Below are 20,023 nucleotides of genomic sequence, written 5' to 3'. Positions count from 1 at the left end.
CAACTCCTTTCAAATAACAGAATTATAGGATTTGTGCTAATGGAGCAGGTACATTAACATGGGCCCATTTCCTTGAGCAGTTGAGTCCCTGAAACAAAAACCTTTTCAGGTGGCAGTGATTCCCGAAGACCTTCACGGTGCCAGCCGAGAGAAAACATGACCATGGCGGGGAGGGGACTCAGGGAGAGAGCCCCCCAAAGACAGTTGTTTCCTCCAGTAGCCCATCTTGATATCAGACTACATTGCATTCCTTCCACAGTCTTCCTTCATCGACTTCTCTCTTGTCTTACTCTGGGCTCTCACAGACAGAGATCCTGAGATGAGGCATGTAAGTGCTTGTTTGGTGGTGGCAGGGAGCATCGGTAGAGGGGAGGAAGTGATAGAGAGGGAAAATTGCTTATAAAAGGTATTTTCTTGAGGTTGCAACACTGTCGACATCTGAATTTAATTCAGCAGGGGCCCCAGGAAGACAGTGTGGAGTTACCCCCCAGGGAGCAAAGGAGCTGAGTAATCATATGCCAGTTCCCACCAGCCATTGTTTGAGGGCTCCCAGGGGCAGAAATGCCCCAGTACCTTCTTGACTGCTTCCTAGGAGGTTAAATCAAAGGTCTTCAAACAAATAGAGGCAGATTCTGACATTCAAAATCCAGTAGCATGCTCTAAATCAGTTTGGCAAACTCATTAGTCAACAGAGCCAAATATCAACAGTACAATGATTGAAATTTCTTTTGAGAGCCAAATGTTTTAAACTTAAACTATGTAGGAAAGTACATTCCTTATCGAGGTAGCGCCTGCACGTGGTCTTTTGTGGAAGAGCCACACTCAAGGGGCCAAAGAGCCGCATGTGGCTCGCGAGCCGCAGTTTGCCAACCAGGGCTCTAAATGAATATGGCCTAAGACTATGGTAGAACCTGGGGCGCCCAGAGCCATCTGCTACATTCCTCTTCCTGCAGCCTGCCTCCAGCCAGACCCTCTGGTTCAGAAGCCTCGTCTGGCTGGGAGGCTAGTGTGTGTCTCTTCGTCACCAGGTGTGATGAGCGTGTGCAGTGAGTGATGTCTGCGTGGCAGCAGACCCCGAGGACGGGCACATCACTCAGTCCCAACATGCCGTCACTGAACCATTAGATACAGAGCCCACAATAGAGGGAAATGATTTTAAAGGAAATAACTTTTTTAAAAAAAAATCTAATCATACATGATCACTTGAAACTATGAACAAAACAGAGAAGGGAAAAGGAGGGTTGTTTCTGGTTATTATTCAAGGCACCTTCCCTGGGAGATTTAGAACAATTTCCACTGAGGCCAGAGTTCTGTAGATCTTCCTTAGGAATTGCCTGTCCACCACCAGCTTCCCTGAAACTAAAAACAGAGCGGCGGGAGCGCAGAGGAGGTTGTAAAAGGAAATTGTCTGTGAAAACCGCCGGCTCCAGATGCTACATCACACGGCGGGTTAGCGCCCTCACCTTCAGAAGCCCTTCTGTATACAGCTCGATGTCTCAGCTCGGGCCTCTTCACCTCCGTTAAGTCACCAGCCACAATACTTTCTTGTTACCGTAGGTATTTTTCAGTTTCGCCGCTGTCACCTAAGTGTCTTCGTTCTATTAGTCCCCGTCAACCTCAGAAACTGCTTGATGAAAGTCTTCATCTTTCAGAATCCCTGTTTGATAGCCACTTCCTCTGGGAAGCCTTCACTACCCTTGCTCAGCAGAATTCATCTTCTGTGCCCCGTGTCAGTTAGGGAGGCACAGCTGCAAGAACAGAACCCCGTCTGGGGGCAGCAGGTGCAGAGGGCTTCACCGTCACGCGTGGTACGAGGGAGAGGGTCCCGGCATCAGACCAGCCAGTGCACGGCCCCCACAGGCCCGGCCGCCCCTAGCATATCGGAGCACATTCTCGTGCCAGCTGCCTCATGGCCTTCAATGGCTGCTGCCGTTCCACACATCCAAGTTCATAGCAGGAAGAAAGGGTGACTTTAGTTGGATCTGTCCCTCATTCTCACTGACCAAAGCAGTGTCACATGGCCATGGCTTTTCCAGGGATAGTAAAAAAGCTGAGTATTTTGTCACCCAAAAAAACCCAGAATGTCTGTTTTCTTAGAAGTTACTTCACATTATTGTTTTCACTGTGGCTCTTTCTGTCACCTGGGCTGTAGCTGTACCTATTGCCAAAATAATGCTGTGTAACAAATGGCTCTAAACCTTGCTGACATCCAGCAATAAACAGGTAGCCTCTGAGTGTTTCGGGTTCAGTGGAACCAGATTGAGCTTGGCCAGTCTCATGAGCTGGGCCCGCCCATGTCCAGGGGTTAGCTGCTTGTCACCTGATTCCTGACGGCCTATTAGGACAGACATGGGGGAGGGGGTGACTCGGCTCTTCCCTGTGTGTCTCCAGCAGACCAGCTGGGCATGTCCTCATGGGATGGTTGTTGTTGCAGGAGGCACTTTGCTGTGTTCAAACCCCTTTGTTCATTTGTTTCCATTTACTCCCCGCAACAGCCCTTTTCACTAACAAAGATGCCCGCTACTCCCCACGTAGAGAGCGTGGTGCGCCTGGGCTCGTGTTGAAGGCCCAGCAAGGTCAAGAGAGCAGCTCAAGCGCATGCTGCCTAGAAGTGTCAAGTCCGGGACTGGGTGTGGGGTCCTTTCCCACCCCGGCCTTCCCGCAAGGCTCTGGGCCGCCTCTCAGCGGCGCTGTGCCTGTCCGTGCTACTTGGGCATTTCCCTCGAAGGCTTCCAAGGGACAGCAACTGCTCTGTGAACGCCGCCTTGGAATCCCCTCACCTTGTGTAAAGGGGCCCTCATTCTGTGTCAACCCCATGAGACACTGTGGGCATGAATGTAGGAAGGACACAGCTGCTGCCCTCCCAGGTACACAGACATCAAACACAGCTCGTGGTCCAGGCATCCCATGATCAACGCCAAAGTACAGATTCCCGTACCAAGGGCCCGGGTCCGTTCCCAGGGAAGAGGAGCCCCATGGTCATGAGGCTTGAGTTGTAGCTCAACTAGGCCCCATCCTCTTCTTCAGATACCCCTTACTCATCATTTCTAGAACATATCCTACATTTGATACTTCTGTTTGCTACTGCCCGACCACCGGCTCAAATTCCGGCTCAAATTGCAGCACATATGGGATGTCCTAGGGTATAGAGCCAGTTCCAGCATCTTTGAGATTCATATCTGTCTTGCATTTTGTAGTGCACCTTGTAAAAAGAACATTATTCAATAGTTCCACATCTGGAAATATATTCTAGAAATGGAAAAGGATGTATATTTTAAAATCTTCATCACAGCAGTGTTCATGGTCCCTTCACTTAAAGGAAAATAGGGAGCCACTGAAAATAAAGAGGAGACCAGGGTTCACTTGGGTTCATGCTGAGCATACTCATACATAATGGCATATTTTATGTGAGCGTGCAATCAAAATAAAACTTCTAATAATAATGAAATAATAAAGGACATCAATGGCTCTGACCAGCAGCCCCTTAAAAAGGATGGCTGTGATTCTGAAACTGTACCTCCCTCAGTATGCTTGAGGAAGACAGCTTATTAGTAGGCAATCTTGAGACAGAAAGTGGCAATAGGGTAGTGAATTGGAGATTACCTCTGTATGGGGAGGCAGCTGGGCCCCTTGGGAAGGCTCAGAGAGAGTCCTGAGTTCAAACCCAAGCCCTGACGTTTGCTGGCTATGTGTCCTTAAACAAGACACTAGTCTCTAACTTGTCAGGGAAATGTGTATCCCTGCCTCCCATAGGAATTGAGAGAATTAAGTGACATAATCTTTTTAAAGTACCAAGAGCATGCCTGAATTCCTAGCCCAATGAATAGTGGCACATATTCTATTATTATTATTAATATTATTAACATCAATGATAATATATTGCTGAGACCAGCTCGGCAATGGGTATGCACAAAAGGAAGCCACTGAGGACTTAAGAAAAACACACAAGACACAACATACAGAAAAGATGGGTACAGGGGACTCCCAGCCTCTAGGACTGAGAGCCCAAATCTCTGCAGCCTCATCATATTTATTGATCTCTTTGCTCATCAAGCAAATTAGCAGAGCCTGGGCCAAATTAGTCTAGACTGGATTCAGGTGCAGAGAAGGATGATTAACTAAACCTTTCAGGTATGCAAGAAAGGGCCCTAGGGATCAGCGGTTTCCTGTAAACAATCTTATCAGTGCTTGCCAGGGCAGCATTCTGCCCCCACAGGACTTGGCGTCCCAAGGTCCGCACTAAGACATGTCTCAGAAAAAAAAAAGACATGTCTCAGGACAACAGTCTAATTTCCGCCCATCTTCCTACAACATATCCTTTGGAAATATAGGATGATCAAATTAAAAGAAAAATGCTTCACTTTCTAAAATATTTGGGCCGGTTGTATTAACAGTGCCAACAATACCGGTAAGTTCTCTGCATCTATTTTTCCTCTGCATCTTAAAGTTTGGCTTTGTACATTTGTTTTATTTTTGTTTTATTGGTAGTAGTAGAATTCTTCTTAGAGCAGTATTAGGTTCACAGCAAAATTCAGCAGAAAATACAGTTTCCTTATCTCCCCTGAGCCCTTCCCTCAGGCCCACTTCCCCATCAGCATCTTATTCAGCTTTGTTTGCTTGTTTGTTTGTTTGTTTGTTTGGGGACCTGATTTCCAGTAGGCAACATGGCAGAGAATTAGAGCTGAGTTTCTTGTAAGCAAGTGGCAGACCTACCCTTAGAAGCCAAGAGGTAGAAAGGAGTCCCGTCACCTGGTGGAGCTCTCCAGGTATCTGGAGGGGTCATTGCCACAAGATTTCTGATCGAAAATGAGAGTCCCTACCTCGCACTGCCCTGTGCATAAGAGCAAGTGTGGCTTACTTATTTTATTTTTCAATTACAGTTGACATTCAGTATTATATTAGTTTCAGGTTTATAGCATAGTGGTTAAACAATCATATATTTTACAAAGTGGTATTTCAAGTACCACCTGACACCATATGTAGTTATTAGTAGTGGATAAAAATGTGCTGGGACATACATACCATGGAATATTACTGGGCCATGAGAATAATGAAATCTTACCATTTGCATCAGTATGCATGGACCTAAAGGGTATTACGCTATGTGAAATAAGTCAGATAGGGAAAGATTAATATATGATTTCACTTACATGCAGAACCTAAAGAACAAAATAAATGAACAAACAAAACAGAAAAAGACTCATAGACACAGAGAACAAACTGATGGTTGCCAGAGGGGAGGGCGGTTGAAGGGGTGAGTGAAAAAGGTAAAGAAATTAAGAAATATAAATTGGTAGTTTCAAAATAGTCAGGGGGATGGATGCAAAGTTCAGCATAGGGAATATAGTCAACTCATACAACTCAACACCTAAAAAACAAACAACCCAATTTAAAAAATGGGCAGAAGACCTGAATAGACACTTCCCTAAAGAGGACGTACAGATGGCCAATAGACTTACGGAAAGATGCCAACATCACTAATCATCAGAGAAATGCAAATTAATCCACAATGAGATATCACCTCACACCTGTCAGAATGGCCATCATCAGTAAATCAACAAACAAGTGTTAGTGAGGATGTGGACAAAAAGGAACCTTTGTGCACTGTTGGTGGGAATGCAGATTGATGCAGCTACTGTGGAAAACAGTATGGAGTTTCCTCAGAAAATTTAAAAAGATAACTGCCTTATGACCCAGTGATTCCACTTCAGGGGATCTGAAAAAAACTAAAACGCTAATGTGAAAGAACATTTACACCTTTATGTTCATTGTAGCATTATTTACAAAAGCCAAGATATGGAAGTAGCATAAGTGTCCACCAATAGATGAATGAATAATTTGGTTTTCACTAGCCATCAGCCTTGAAAGCACAGTCTGACAGATCTATTCATTTCTCGCCCCAGTCTAAGCGCTGATACTGCAATGTGTTAAGGCTTCTTGCCTTGAAACAAGATCCATATGTAATATTGGAATATAGACCATCTCCAAAGAGATGGTTTATGGACTTCCAAGCAGCATTGGTTGTTTCAGTGAGTTGAGTATGTCAACTACAGATGGCTTATTGAAGTCTTGGCTAATTCAAAAGTATACACTCTATATTCTAATTACTGTATTTGGCTGTCCTTCAAAGATCATGATAAAGTCTGCACATCATTGGATCAGATAGGTCATTATGCAAAAGAGAATTTGAGTCCATTGCAATTTGGAATATATATTCTGACCCATCAACAAAGCTATAAAATACAGCATAAACTCTTTAAGTGACATTTTCAGAAAAAATGCCCCAAAGGCAGATAATTTTGTACAGGTTATGAACAAACAAATAAATAGAAAATTCTTTATAAAGCTTCTCTGCATGCCAGGTTTCCCAGGCTCCTCGGAGTGGAGTAAAGTAAAAGACACAGCTGCTCCCTCTCCAATCTCCTACCACCTACAAAACTCACACAAGAAATCCAAGTTCAAGATAAAAAAAATCAGAAAATATGGGTAAGAATTATAAATACATGCAGAGTCACATCAACCACTGAAGAAACTATTTTGATTTATGGCCTTGCAAACCCTTATATGCAAATACCCTTATATAAGTGTGCATATATGTTTGCATTCTTACACATAATGTAACAAAAAAGGAGATTGTATGCATTATTTTATAACATTTTTCATTTAACAATGTAGTATAAATGCCTTTCCTTATCACTAAATGTGGATTTAAATAATCTCTATTAACAGTATTTTCATTGAATGATGAATTACAGTTTATATAACCCATCCCTTATGGTATATTGTGTTGGGTTTTGATTTTTTTTCTTTTTTTTTTTTTTACAGGGACAGAGAGAGGGTCAGAGAGAGGGATAGATAGGGACAGACAGAGAGGAACGGAGAGAGATGAGAAGCATCAATCATCAGTTTTTCATTGTGACACCTTAGTTGTTCATTGATTGCTTTCTCATATGTGCCTTGACCACGGGCCTTCAGCAGACCGAGTAACCCCTTGCTCGAGCCAGCGACCTTGGGTCTAAGCTGGTGAGCTTTGCTCAAAGCAGATGAGCCCGCGCTCAAGCTGGCGACCTCGGGGGTCTCGAACCTGGGTCCTCTGCATCCCAGTCTGACGCTCTATCCACTGTGCCACTGCCTGGTCAGGCTGATAATTTTTTATAGTCAACATTTTGAAAAGAATATTTTTGGTGCATATGTTTTTGTGCACTTGGGTGATACTAGCACAGAATCAGTATTAAGATGTACTTTAGAATCTTACAATCTGGTTGAAGAGACGAAACACATACATGTAAAAAGAAGAAAACAAGCTCATAAAGGAGGGGGAGGGTGTCTGAATTAGTTCAACAGCCAAAAGTCAAAGGTCAGAGAAACCATTTCGTGCTTGGGTTGCTACAGACGGCTTCAAGAAGGACAATTGTAAATGATAGAAAGTTAACTGAAATCAGCCTACGTGGAAAAGAATGTATTGTCAGCTCATGAGACTGAAAGTCCACTTTGGGTTCAGACTGAGCTGGGTGCAGAATACTCATGGTGTCGCTGAGCACCGGTGTGTGTGTGTGTGTGTGTGTGTGTGTATGTGTGTGTAGGAAGGTGCGCGTGCACGCACGTGCCTGTCCCGTCTCCTGGTGTGAGCTGCATTCTCAGGCAGGCTCTCAGCTGCCCCCAGCAGCCCCAGACGGGGGTGATATTTACACGTCAGAAGGAGAGAGCCCCCCTCCCAGCTTCTCTGTGAATCCCTGGCAGAGCTTCTGCTCACCCACCACTGTGTGAAGGGAAGTGGTGCTCTGGTGGCTAGCCCAGGTCCTGTGCCTGTGCCCTGTGGTGAGGGAGGTGGGCAGTGGTGACTGGAGACCTTTCGCATGAGGCTATTCTCAAAAGGAAAAGGTACCATGTGGTGAAAAAGTTAGAGGTTGTTGGAACTTGAAGGATGAGCAACCACACCCATTAGATGTTTTGGGCTATGAGGAACAGGGAAACTCCAAATCAATCTGTCCTGCATGCCAACATGTTATGTTATGAAGTCTAGAGGCAGGGTGGGCCCTAGCACCACATGATCGGTGGCTCATAGATGCCATTGAGTTGATGGAATGTCAACTTCATTTCAAATTATATTTGCCTCAATATGGCTGCCAATGACAATCAGTGCTCCCAGTCTCTTTGGCCACAGTCAGTGCTGGGGGATAAGAAACAGCTCCCTCTCTCAAGAACTATAAAGCCTTTCCTGCCATCTGATTTGGCCTTCTTAGGTCATGTGCCCAACCCTGAACCTATAGCAATCACTGGGGATAACTACACACTAATTGGCCAATCAATATCCACTCCTGAAGGAAAGGGTGGGTTACCTTCCACATGGGATAGGGTGGATATTTGAATATAACAGGGGCCCCATTAGAAGGACTGGAGGATGGACACTGTGTGGTCAACCAACAATGGAATCCCAATAAGATTTCATTAGTTAGAAAGGAAACACGGAATTGGATAAGGTGGAGAGGTGATTTATGGCCTGGTCATAGCAGACCAAAGAAGTGGAAGTAAGATTGCAGAGGCTGTCCTGCAGGGAAGAGGAGAGTGAACAAGCTCATTTGGAAGTATTCACTTATTTATTCCTTTATTATGCATATATTTATTGAGCACCTACTACACACCAGGCTCTGTGCTGAGTGCCATATTCTCATGGACTTCTAATGGGGAAGACAGAGAGCAAACAAATACGATTTTCACATATAACATGTCAAGAAAAACAAAACGGGGTAGAGGAACAGAGACAAATGGGAAGGAGGAGAGTCCAAGGCCTCTTAGACTCTTGGTTGACATTGATCCAGCGGCTTGAAGGACACGGTGGAGTGAGCCAAGGTGATCTGGGGAGAGTGTGTTCCCAGCAGAGGGAACAGAAAGTGCAAAGGCTATGAAACAGGAGTCCATGGCATGTTTTGAGAACAAGGAGATTCACAAGGGGGAGAGTGGTGACAGTGTCAGAGAGGAGGGGGTGAGATCACGCGAGACCTCACAGCCATTACAAAGACTTTGTTCTTACTCTGAGTAAGATGTTGAATTCTTGGTGACAGAGGATGATATTGAAATAGAGGGTAGCCAGATCCTCAGCCTGTGGTTCTTCCCTGACTCTGAATTTAATCCTTTCTCCTCCTCTCCTCTCTTCCAGGCCATGTACATGTTCTACGCGCTGGCCATTGTGTGTGACGACTTCTTTGTCCCCTCCTTGGAAAAGATCTGTGAGGTATGTGCCTTGATTCCCAGCACGTCTGGGTGCTGGTACTGCAGCAGCCTGCTCCACCGGGGTCCTGGGGAGCCTCTCTGCAACCCAGATAGGAACACAGGCAGCAGCAGGCTTCAGAGTGGTGGGCAATATTAGCACAAAAGCTTCATCGATCTGCTTAGAATTTCAGGACGCCCATCTGTAGTTGGGCTTTGACACACACAGCCAGCTCTACCTGTCCATTTGGTCATTGCTCATGGTGCTTTTGTGTTCTGCTTCCAATATTCTTTTCCTCTTTTAAATCCTGCTCTTCCTTCCTCCCTGTCATTTTGTCCATCTTCCTCTCCTCCAGTCCTTTCTGCTTTCATAACCTTCCTTTGGTGGTTCGTGGAATCCTTGTCAGTGAGAAGTCTTCAGCCACACACATCTGTGACCCTTACTCTATGCCTGTGAACAGAAATGCTCCATGCAGGGGCCTCTGAGGTGAGAAGATGAAAGAATTGGCCACAGAGATGAGGAAACGGACTCTGTTCACAGTCTGCCCAGTGATGCCAGGCTAAACACCAAGTGGGATCCTTTTCATCAGAAATACTCAGCATATCTAGAACTCTAATTCTTGTGCCTCTTTAATCTTTTTGTCTGTTTGAAATGGATATATTTTCCAGCCCTGGCCAGTTGACTCAGCAGTAGAGCATTGGCTGGCATGTGGAAAGCCTGGGTTCGATTCTCAGTCAGGGCACACAGAAGTGACCATCTGCTTCTCCACTCCTCTTCTTCTCCTTTGTCTCTCTCCCTCTGTTTCTCTCTTTTTCTCTCTCTCTCCCTCCCTTAGCCATGGCTCAAATGGTTTGAGCAAGTTGGCCCCAGGTGCTGAGGATGGCACCATGGCTTTGCCTCAGGCGCTAAAATAGCTCAGTTTCTGAGCAATGGAGCAGTGGCCTCAGATGGGCAGAGCATCTCCCAGTCGGGGTGCATGCAAGAGTCAATCTCTCTGCCTCCCTGTCTCTCACTTAATAAAATATAAAAAATAAATGATAAAAAACCCAAGAAATATAGTTTCCCTTATCTGGAAGCTTTCTGTCTTACTCTGTTTTTAATTCAGAATCCCTTTTCGGAAGGGCTCTCTCCCAGATGCACCTCTCATCTGGAACCCAAGTTTCTTTGTAGTTCTCAAATTATGTTGTCCCTCTCCGTTCCTCCTTTTCTGCCCCCAAGTGTCAGATTTACTAGGTCTTGGGGATTAGGAGGGACCAGAAGTTCCATTTCTAGTAAGTTTCCAGGTGCTGCTGAGGCTATACATATATCTGAAACCATAGCTCGAGAACCACTACCTTAAGCAGTTTCTTCTATATCCTGGAAACCTGTGAGTTTTGTGTACTTAAAAAAATCAAAGACTCATTCCACAGTAACCCTAGAGAGACCCTGGGAGTGGCTTCCCTGTGCAGTGGAAGTAGGAGGAGGTGTCTGAGGTGGACAGTGGGCAGCTGTGGAAGCCCTTTGTTCACGTAACATTAACATGAGAACAGGGTCGCCTCGCGTGGAAGAGGAAGACACTCTGACACCCTTGTAATTGGGGTCATTTGTGATCTCTGAAATACCATTATTTGGCGGTTTATTTTTCATGGGAAGCAAATTACTCTCTTTCTCTTTTCCACACAGCTTTAAAAAAAAAAATGGCGAAGCCCCTGTTCTAGCAGTTGAACAGAATGTGTTTATTCAAATGAGGAAACCCATAGAACCCACAAGCACACCCACAGGAAATAAGACAAAACACAGCGGTCCCTCCCATCCAAGGGGCTGTGGGGCACAGGGTGCAGAGCAGCACTTGAGGGGTACACACAGGGGCTGGGTGAGCGCAGGGACACTGGAGTGTGCCGAGACAGAAAAGGGGAGGAAGAGGGGACTCAGCCAGGGGCCAAGGAAGGGCTCACACAGGAGCTGGATTGGAGTTGCCCAGGGAGAGAGTCTCAGTGGCAATGCATTTCCAGGAATGGTATTTGAACATAGAGGCGTCTGAGCTGTAGGGCCAGCAGGGCACACAGGGCCTGAAGAGCATGAAGCGAGCCTGGAGAATGCTGGCCTAGGGTGGGAGATGTGGTTCGGTGCCCGGGCGGAGCTGGAAGGCCTCTGACAACTATGTTCTGGTAGGTGGAAGGAATGGAGAGGCAGGAAGACACCTTCATGGGGATGCTCAGCAGCCAGTGAGACGTTGCCCTGGCCAGAGTGAATCAGGAGAGAAAGAGGACAGGACATCAGGAGATACGGAGGAATAGCCAACTGAGTGGGTGAAGGAGAGAGAGGAGCTGGACACACTCTCCAGGTGTGGAGTCCACAGCTAACGCCCCGTCGGGGAGCCCGAGCTAGAGGGGGCACGATGATGCAAGGCTCACAGCTCTGCCAAGTCTTGGCAAACCACCTTAGGAGAGAGACCTTCCCACAGACTCCCTGCTCCTGGTGAGACAGGATGCTGGGATGCCCTCAACCACACCTTCCCACTTGAGATATGAGCATCACCATCTGAGGGCCCCTCAGAATCCCATGAGGTTTATCTGTTCAGTGGAGAGCGAGGAACCCCAGGATTCCAGATTCAAGTGCTCCATTAGGGCTCCTGCAGCCTACGCCAAGGCCATGCTGCCCCTCCATGGCGGAGCAAGGAAGTGCAGCCGCTGGTGCCACTGGGGAGTGTGTCATCCCAGACTAGCCTCTCTCAGCTGGGACGCCAGGAGGAACTCACTCCTTGCTGACAGACCGCAGCTCACTTTCTGAGTCATTTCTGGAAGTAAACAAGCTGAACACACTAACCAGCCTCTTCTGTGTATTTGTCTTGTCTTCTTGCAAATCACCTTTGGATTAACAGCCAGGGTGGCCTGGAGAGTTTGCTGTGTAGAAAATCTTGGCAACTCACCCCTCACTTTCCCTATCCCAGGGTTTCAGTTGCTTTGAGGATAGGAGATGGGTTTCAGGAGGGTGACCTTCCCCCACCCCCAAAGCCTCCGTAGCCTCTTAGAACCAAGGCTTAAAAAGCTGGATACCGTGAGCCTAATTTAGCCCGAGATTGACATGATATTAAAAAAATCAGGATATTTTGCATTTAAACATGTAGATTTTTGGCATCTCTTAAAAATTTTTTTTTTGATACTTAAACAAAAGGACACTAGACTTTGGGTAATAAGCACACAGTATGTAGATGTTGTATTATAACTATAGGCACCTGAAACTTAATGTTATTTTTAGCCAATGTCACCACAATTAGTTTAATTTAAAAACAAAGATATTTGGCAATTCAGAGGAAACTGGGTGGCACTGACTCTAAAAAGGAGGTGCATGTCCACCGTGCCTCATGGTGGCCACGTCAGTTCTCCTTGTTATCTGCATGGCCCCTGTGGGCGTTGGGGTTGGGGACACCTAGATCTTGTCAAGAGCCTTTAACTCCAGTGGGCATGCAGCCTCTTCCTGTTCCTACTCCCCGAGGAGGACAATGACAGGAGCTGTGGCCCAGCAGGAGGGGGGTGGCGGGCAGGAGTGGCCAAGCTCTGGGAGGAGGCAGAGAAAGGACCAAGCTTGAGACCTGGGAATCACAGGGTCCCCAGGATGAATCCGTCTCACCTGTGCTTTGTCCTTGCTCCTCTGTAGAGCCTGCAGCTCAGTGAAGATGTGGCTGGGGCCACGTTCATGGCGGCGGGCAGTTCGGCCCCAGAGCTGTTCACATCCGTCATAGGTAGGTGATGACCTGGAGACATCTCAGCCCTGCCCTCTCTGAAGGACACGGGCTCTGTGGTTGTCATGCTTGATTATTTCATTAAGGTGATGCTTTTACTTTGCATGGCCGTGTCCCAGACCCAATGCCAGTGCTCCTGTGGGGCAGTGTCCCCAGCGCAGGTTAGGAGGCTCCCTACAGTCCTCGGCTGTTCCCTGTAGATCCTCTGTGAACGTCCGAACACCTAAGAAAGTTCCTCTGCACACACTTTGGACGACAGCAGCCACAACAGCCAGGCTGACGTCTGGTCTATCTTTCAGGTGTCTTCATCACCAAGGGCGACGTGGGGGTTGGGACCATCGTGGGCTCGGCGGTGTTCAACATCCTGTGCATCATTGGAGTCTGCGGGCTCTTCGCTGGGCAGGTAAGAGTGACGGCAGAGGTGGTGTCTGACAGGCGTGGCGCACCGTGAGGCAGGGCCACTCTGGCAGGAGCACAGCCAGCTTGGGGCCAGTGGTCTCGGGCAGTGACGACAGGGCATCTCACACCCCAGAAGGCTGGCTCACATGGACCGGAAATTCTCGAGCACCATTATTTGGTCTCCATGGTGATGGACTAGAGTGCTCAGGCTCATGTACATAATTAACCAGCCTGAAGACATGGGCCATGAAGCTGAAGGTGTCACACTCATTTTTGATATTATTGATCTGAATTGGAAGACCTGAAACGGTTTTAGGTATGGTTTTGCTTCAGTGGAAATAGAGTAAATGGGGGGGGGGGGTGACAGGAAATGACAGTCTTTTTTCTGCTAAGAGCAGTTTGCATTCATCACAGCTGAGTACCCCGTCTTTAGTCTTTTCCTGCGGCCTTCAATCGTTTTATTTACATGTTCACTTTAGCTTACTTTTGGGGTCATGAGGGACTTTGCATGCCCGCATTTTATCTATGAAGACTACTCCACGGCCAGGGGTTGTCATATGATCTTTGTCCTTTATGAACTCTGGTGTGTGTTTTAGAAAGTCTTGGGTAGAAACCCAAAGTCACCGAAGTGTGAGGCTCTCCAGCATCCGTGGCCTCGCAGCGGCTAACGGGCTGGCAGCCATCCTGCCCGCCCTCGGGTCCTAGCTTCTTTGTGGGAATTCTATTTAGAAACAACACGGTCTTGGGCTTCTTGCCAGAACACCCCAGTCTCTGAGTATCTTCTAGGAAAAGTGACCTCTAGAAGCCCATCCAGGCTGCTCCACTTGCAGTATTGAGGCTCCTGGGGTCTTAACCCGCTCCCTTGCTGTGGAGGATACAGGGTCTTGAACAGAAGTGGCTGGTTGGTATGAAGGACTAAAGAAAGCTTCTGCGAATTCTCCCCCAAACCCTTGTCTTGGTCCCTCTGTCATTCAGCCAGCTGGCCACAGTGCCGGTGCTGCCGTGCCTCTAACGCGGGCCAGAGGGTGTCGAAGGCAGGATGTGCTCGCACACCATCGCTGTTCTGCGCTGCCTGCCTTTCACTGCCGCCATCTTCGTGCACATGTATTTGTTCAGGTAGCCTGGTGAGTTTGTTTCTTCTGGGTGACAGGCTGAGGGACACCCTGGCCTTATCAGGAGTCAGCAACTGAGCCCACAGGTGGTCAGTTACCTCTGAAAAGGGACAGCTGTGTCCAAACGCAGTTATTGAGTTCTGCCCAACTTGCTAGACTGAACATTTTCTTCCTTCATTCTTTTGGTCAATTATCTCCTCTGGTCTTAGATTTTGTGGACCCACAATGTGATGCTTTTTAGCTCTCCTATAAATGTACTTAGTACAAAAAAGTCTCTGCCTTCAGTTCCGTGTGCGCTTCACAGGCTCTCGTCTGAGTGGGAGATGAACAACCACGTCCTGCAGAAGAGCCTGTTGCTCTTAGCACTCTTAATTAGTATTGACACCATTAGCAGTATGAATATTAGTGTTGTCATTAGTTCATTAGTCATTTGTACCTGAAAACTTGATGCAAAGGCAAGTCCAAATAATGTAAGGAAATGAAACAAATGACTGGGACGTGTCTACTAAATGCCACACTACTAATTACATATGAAATGGCTTGAATGCTTTTGTGTTTCATAATTTATTAGCAATGTAATTCATCACTGGCATTGTAGGAACACCTGCTTAAAAGGCAAATTGCTTCCTGAACTTTAGCAAGTGCTGGTATCAGTCACTTTACCCGCCAGAAGGTCTTTGCCAAGCTCATCTCACAGCCCCGCAATGACCGTGGACAGAAGTAGCAACTACGGCGGTGTTAAAAGTAGCCCACATGATGATTCTGGGTGCCAATCTTCTGTCTTTCCTTGTCCTGTGCCTGCTTGGGGAGCCCCAAAGCCACATAGCTCTCTTCTTCAGGATTTTATAAAATCCCCAAATTCTTTGCAGAGGAAGCAAAATGAGTTGGACTGGCCTGGGTTTGAATGCTGACTGCCATTTGCTGGCTGTGGTGACTTGGAGAAGCTGTTTGCCTCTTTAAGCCTCAGTGTGTACAAGTGCACCTACCTCCTAGCATCGCCACAGGGATGAAGCATACCATGTTCAGCAAACAGCACCTGGCCCACACAGTAAATGCTCAACAAAAGTGAGACACTATTATCAGCTCTCAGAAGAGTTGTGATCTCTGGGTCTGTCACCTCCACATTCCACCCTGGGTCACTGCAATAATTTAACCAGCCAGCGGAGGAACTTATAACTAACTTGTGGAACAGCAGCTGGATGTCCCATGCAAGGGAAGGGGAGAGTCAGGTAGAAGGTCTTCTAAGAAAATCCAAACTCTACACAGAAGTTGTACCCTGCCCCACTAAAGGAAGGAATGTCTTCAACACGTGCGAGAGCCCCGCCGTGCTGCACGTGGGCTTTTGTCTTTTACAAAATCCACATTTCTTCATTCAATTATTTCTTTTTAATTCCCCAACAATTGATTCATTGGTGAGCTCTTATATGTTTATGAATTCCTTGCTTAAACAGAATTTCCTCAGCTGAAATGTTCAATTAACTGACTTGTACAGATTAGGGCAAAGTGAGTTTACAGTAGTGAGTATGTAAAACAGTTTATTCTTACATTATTTATTAATTATTATATTATTTTCCATACAAACAACTGTAAACTTACTTTAGCCCCAACCCTGTATTAATTTTAGCTCACAAATTCCGAAAACAATAAAAACATTATTAAATAATCTACTTTTCTTCTCTGGCAGAAGATATTGACTGTCCTACTTAAAAACATACGATTTTTATAATGTGTTAATCTTTGTATTTTCCTAATATACACATGTAACTTATTTTCTACCCTAGAGAATGAAATGTCTTTTTTTTTTTTTTTTTGCATTTTTCTGAAGCTAGAAACAGGGAGAGACAGTCAGACAGACTCCCGCATGCGCCCGACCGGAATCCACCCGGCACGCCCACCAGGGGCGACGCTCTGTCCACCAGGGGGCGATGCTCTGCCCATCCTGGGCGTCGCCATGTTGCGACCCTCCTGGGTGTCGCCATGTTGCGACCAGAGCCACTCTAGCGCCTGGGGCAGAGGCCACAGAGCCATCCCCAGCGCCCGGGCCATCTTTGCTCCAATGGAGCCCTGGCTGCGGGAGGGGAAGAGAGAGACAGAGAGGAAGGCGCGGCGGAGGGGTGGAGAAGCAAATGGGCGCTTCTCCTATGTGCCCTGGTCGGGAATCGAACCCGGGTCCTCCGCACGCTAGGCCGACGCTCTACCGCTGAGCCAACCGGCCAGGGCCTGAAATGTCTTGATTTCATGAATAGGGAATATATTTTCTCATTTTCCCCTGTGTACATTTTGCACTATGTATATTTAATGCTCTTTTTAGGAAAGAAAAGTCTAAATTTTTATTTAATCTGTAAAATAAAGGAAAATATTTAATACTCAAATTAAAACACAGTACGCTGTCACAGGCCTAATAATATAGACATGCCACATTAGTCTAATCCATAGTTTGTCTAGCATAATGTTTGATTTCTTAGAGAAATCAATGTTGAATGACATATATGCATATGATCTTTTAATTGTACTTTTGTTTTATTGGTAACATTATAATAACATTAAGACTAATCAAAATAAAGTAAGTTTGTCTAGTGCCCTTAATTCTAAATTATTAAAATGTACTTCGCCTTTTACATTTTAGTTACTTTATTTGCTAATCATTTAGTTGACCAGTAAAACCACTTAAATTAGCTACAGTCAGAAAATTAAGAGACTCTTTAGCAGCTAACTTTTTTAAAAACCATGAAGCAATCTCAAACTTACAGAAATTTGCAAGTATAATGCAAAAACCTTTTTCTCGATGCTGGATCATTTCAGAATTCTTTTTGGATATGATATTCTATCACAAATTATTTAGTGTGTATTTCCTATGAACAAGGATACAAAAAAAGTAGTTATGAAACTCAGGAAGCTAACATTAATACTTGATTACAATCTAAGCCTCAGACCCCACTCGAGTTTTTCAGTTATCCCAAAAAGACAGTGTATAGATAAATGATATGTTTAGTTGTGTCTATCTCCAGGAAGAAAATGCAAACTAGGAGATGTTATTAGAAGAGCCATTTCAGAGAACTGGTCCTCACCTCTGTGTGCTGTCTCATCAGTAGGAGGAAGAGGAAAATCAGTGAGAAATGACGGTGCTTGGCACACTGAGCCACTCTCCTGAGAGATGGAGCCCGTGCACCAGCACAGTCTGGTAAAGGATGGTTATTGGCAGTTGAACTGATTAATAAATCCAATCAGGGGCCTCACTTAGCATTGTTATGTGTGTTGCCCCACACTTCATCTGACTGTGAGGATTACCAGCCCGTGCTGTGGGCTTCTCTCTAATGTGCTCCAGCATGAAGGGACCCATCTGAAATTAAAGTAATTAAGCCGTAAGGTTTGAGTTCCTGTCTCAATTAGGGTTTTGATGAATCTGATATAATTAAATGTCTACTGTATTTGCAGTTTGCAAACATATCCAGTGCTTTGGTGTTCGCCTAAGGTGCTTTGGGAAGTTTTATGGGACAAGAAGAAAATTGCTTCTTAGAAAGCGGCTTGTAGAGTGGTTCTTGGCATCCCTACAAAATATTTGTAGGGCTGAGGTCCAACAAGTTTTTTTATTATTATTTAAAAACAAAAAGTAACAACAAACAGAGAATACTAATTTATTTCAATTTTGTAAAATAATGTACTTATAAATTTAATCCACCAAGCATGTTAAGCTTTAAAGTCATAACCACAAACAGAGAATAAACAGTTTAACTGCATCCCAGATTAAGACTTTTGTATTCTAGTTATTATAGGCCGGCAGATGGCTCCAGTTTGTAATAAAGAGCTTCAACATCAGCTCTCCTGGCATCCTCCAAATGTGCCTGATGTTCATTGGCGAGGTCCATCTAATCTTGGCTGGGTTTGCCCATCTGTTCATGCTGACCCCTTTACACAAACCAGAGCAGCACCCAGAGCTTGCACATCTGAATTGAAAGCTGCCTTCAACTGGGTTTCCCCAGAAGGACAATCTAAGCAACGATTCCAAGTTCAAGTAGTTTATCTAAAAGGTGATCCTAGGACATGCCAGTCAGGAAGTGGGGAAGTGAGACAGGAAACAGAAAGTAGCCAAGGAAATTGTGTCAGCAAGCAAACTATTCCTGTGGGCAGCTGAGATAAACTTCTGGGTAACTGGGAGGCCGTGTAGAACATGGGCCTTGAAGTTATTCCATTTGTGGGGATGGGGGCTGGGTATCTATCCCCCAGCCTCCACCAAGCATTGAGGAGGATTGTTCCTGAGAAACATGAATTCCCTTATATTCCAGCTTGCTGGGCATGGGCAGCGTGAACTTTGGGACCCAGAGAAAACCCCCAAGCAAAGAGACAAAGGGCCTGGCAGTTGAAAGGGCCTGAAAGAGTAAAGGTGGGAAGATATGAATGGGGCCCATAAAGTAATTGCTGCAAACTCAAGACCAAGCCTTTAAACATAAGCCCCCTGCTGGGTCTCTCTCTCACTTCCTTGGATGAAACACAAGCATTATTACCAGGCTGACTATTAAGTATTCTCGAACAAGATATTTTGCATTAAGGGAATGTCCTCTAACGTTAAAAATAATGGCTACCATTCTAGGCACTTTCTGCTTCCAATTAGGACACAGAAGACCTGGATTTTCATAGGAGCACCCCCCCCCAAAAAAAAATTCTGGATAACATTAATCTGATAAGCAGAAAGAAATAATTCCATCTGTTTCATCTCCCACATGCTCTTGATACCTAAAATTAAATACTCCATAAGGGTTACATGGAATCCCCAATCAAATCCTGATAAAACCTGGGAGACTGGCCCTTCCTCAGGAAGCCGGGGGGGGGGGGTTGGGCTGACCAGAGGTGAGCAGCCTATCCCATGCTCATGAACCCTTGAGGGAATCTGAATAATCACGTCACTTTGGCCAGCTGATGAGAGAAGACCTTGAAGATTCTAGTGGAAAGAAACAGTATTATTCTTCAACTCTCACTCTTCTCCTATACATAACTTCCAGGATGTAATCATAAGCTATTCAACCTGTGAAGAGACAGGAATAGGACTTATAACCAAGGAGAGATGCCAATAGAAGCAAACCACCAGTGACCCAGATACAAGAATTAGCAGAAAAGAGTTTAAAACATTTACGTCAAATAGGAAAGATGGGAAGACTAAATGAAGGGATGGGTAATTTCATCAGAGAAACAGGGAAAAAATAAGAAAAACCAAATAGAAAATTACATATTAAAAAAATAACAGTTACCATTTCTGGACCTCCAATGTACAGGCACTATGCTAGATGATTTATAAATATCTGTAGAAATATATTCACTGAGTTTTAAGAGAGTATTACCACCATTTACAGATGGGAAAATGGGTGCCTTGGGAAAGGGGGGTACCTGGAACCGGGAGGCTGCCACGGGATGCCTAAGCCTGGATTTGAGCCTGCATCTATGACTATAAAATCCATTTTCTGTCCACATAAGGGACCTATGATTTTAAAATCTCTAGATATTATTGTTGCAGTATTATGAATATTCTAGCTTTTATATGTTCTGTAGAAGTGTGGGGTGTAGCCGCTTGGGCCACGCAAAGAATGGAAA

General features: G+C 45.5%; 1 protein-coding gene across 2 annotated transcripts in view; it reads left to right on the top strand.

Annotated features, from left to right (window-relative positions):
- The window catches only part of SLC24A3 (solute carrier family 24 member 3), a 654,625-nt gene that overhangs the window by 484,644 nt on the left and 149,958 nt on the right, over positions 1 to 20,023 (top strand). For both annotated transcript variants that reach the window (XM_066234658.1, XM_066234657.1), the window contains 3 exons: positions 9,158 to 9,232; positions 12,845 to 12,929; positions 13,229 to 13,332. In XM_066234658.1, the coding sequence (XP_066090755.1) occupies positions 9,158 to 9,232; positions 12,845 to 12,929; positions 13,229 to 13,332 (264 nt within the window). The remainder of the gene's footprint in view (positions 1 to 9,157; positions 9,233 to 12,844; positions 12,930 to 13,228; positions 13,333 to 20,023) is intronic.

The sequence above is a fragment of the Saccopteryx bilineata genome, chromosome 6, assembly GCF_036850765.1.
Source record: "Saccopteryx bilineata isolate mSacBil1 chromosome 6, mSacBil1_pri_phased_curated, whole genome shotgun sequence".
NCBI classification, from domain to species: domain Eukaryota; kingdom Metazoa; phylum Chordata; class Mammalia; order Chiroptera; family Emballonuridae; genus Saccopteryx; species Saccopteryx bilineata.
This window is presented reverse-complemented; position numbering and strand designations above follow the sequence as displayed.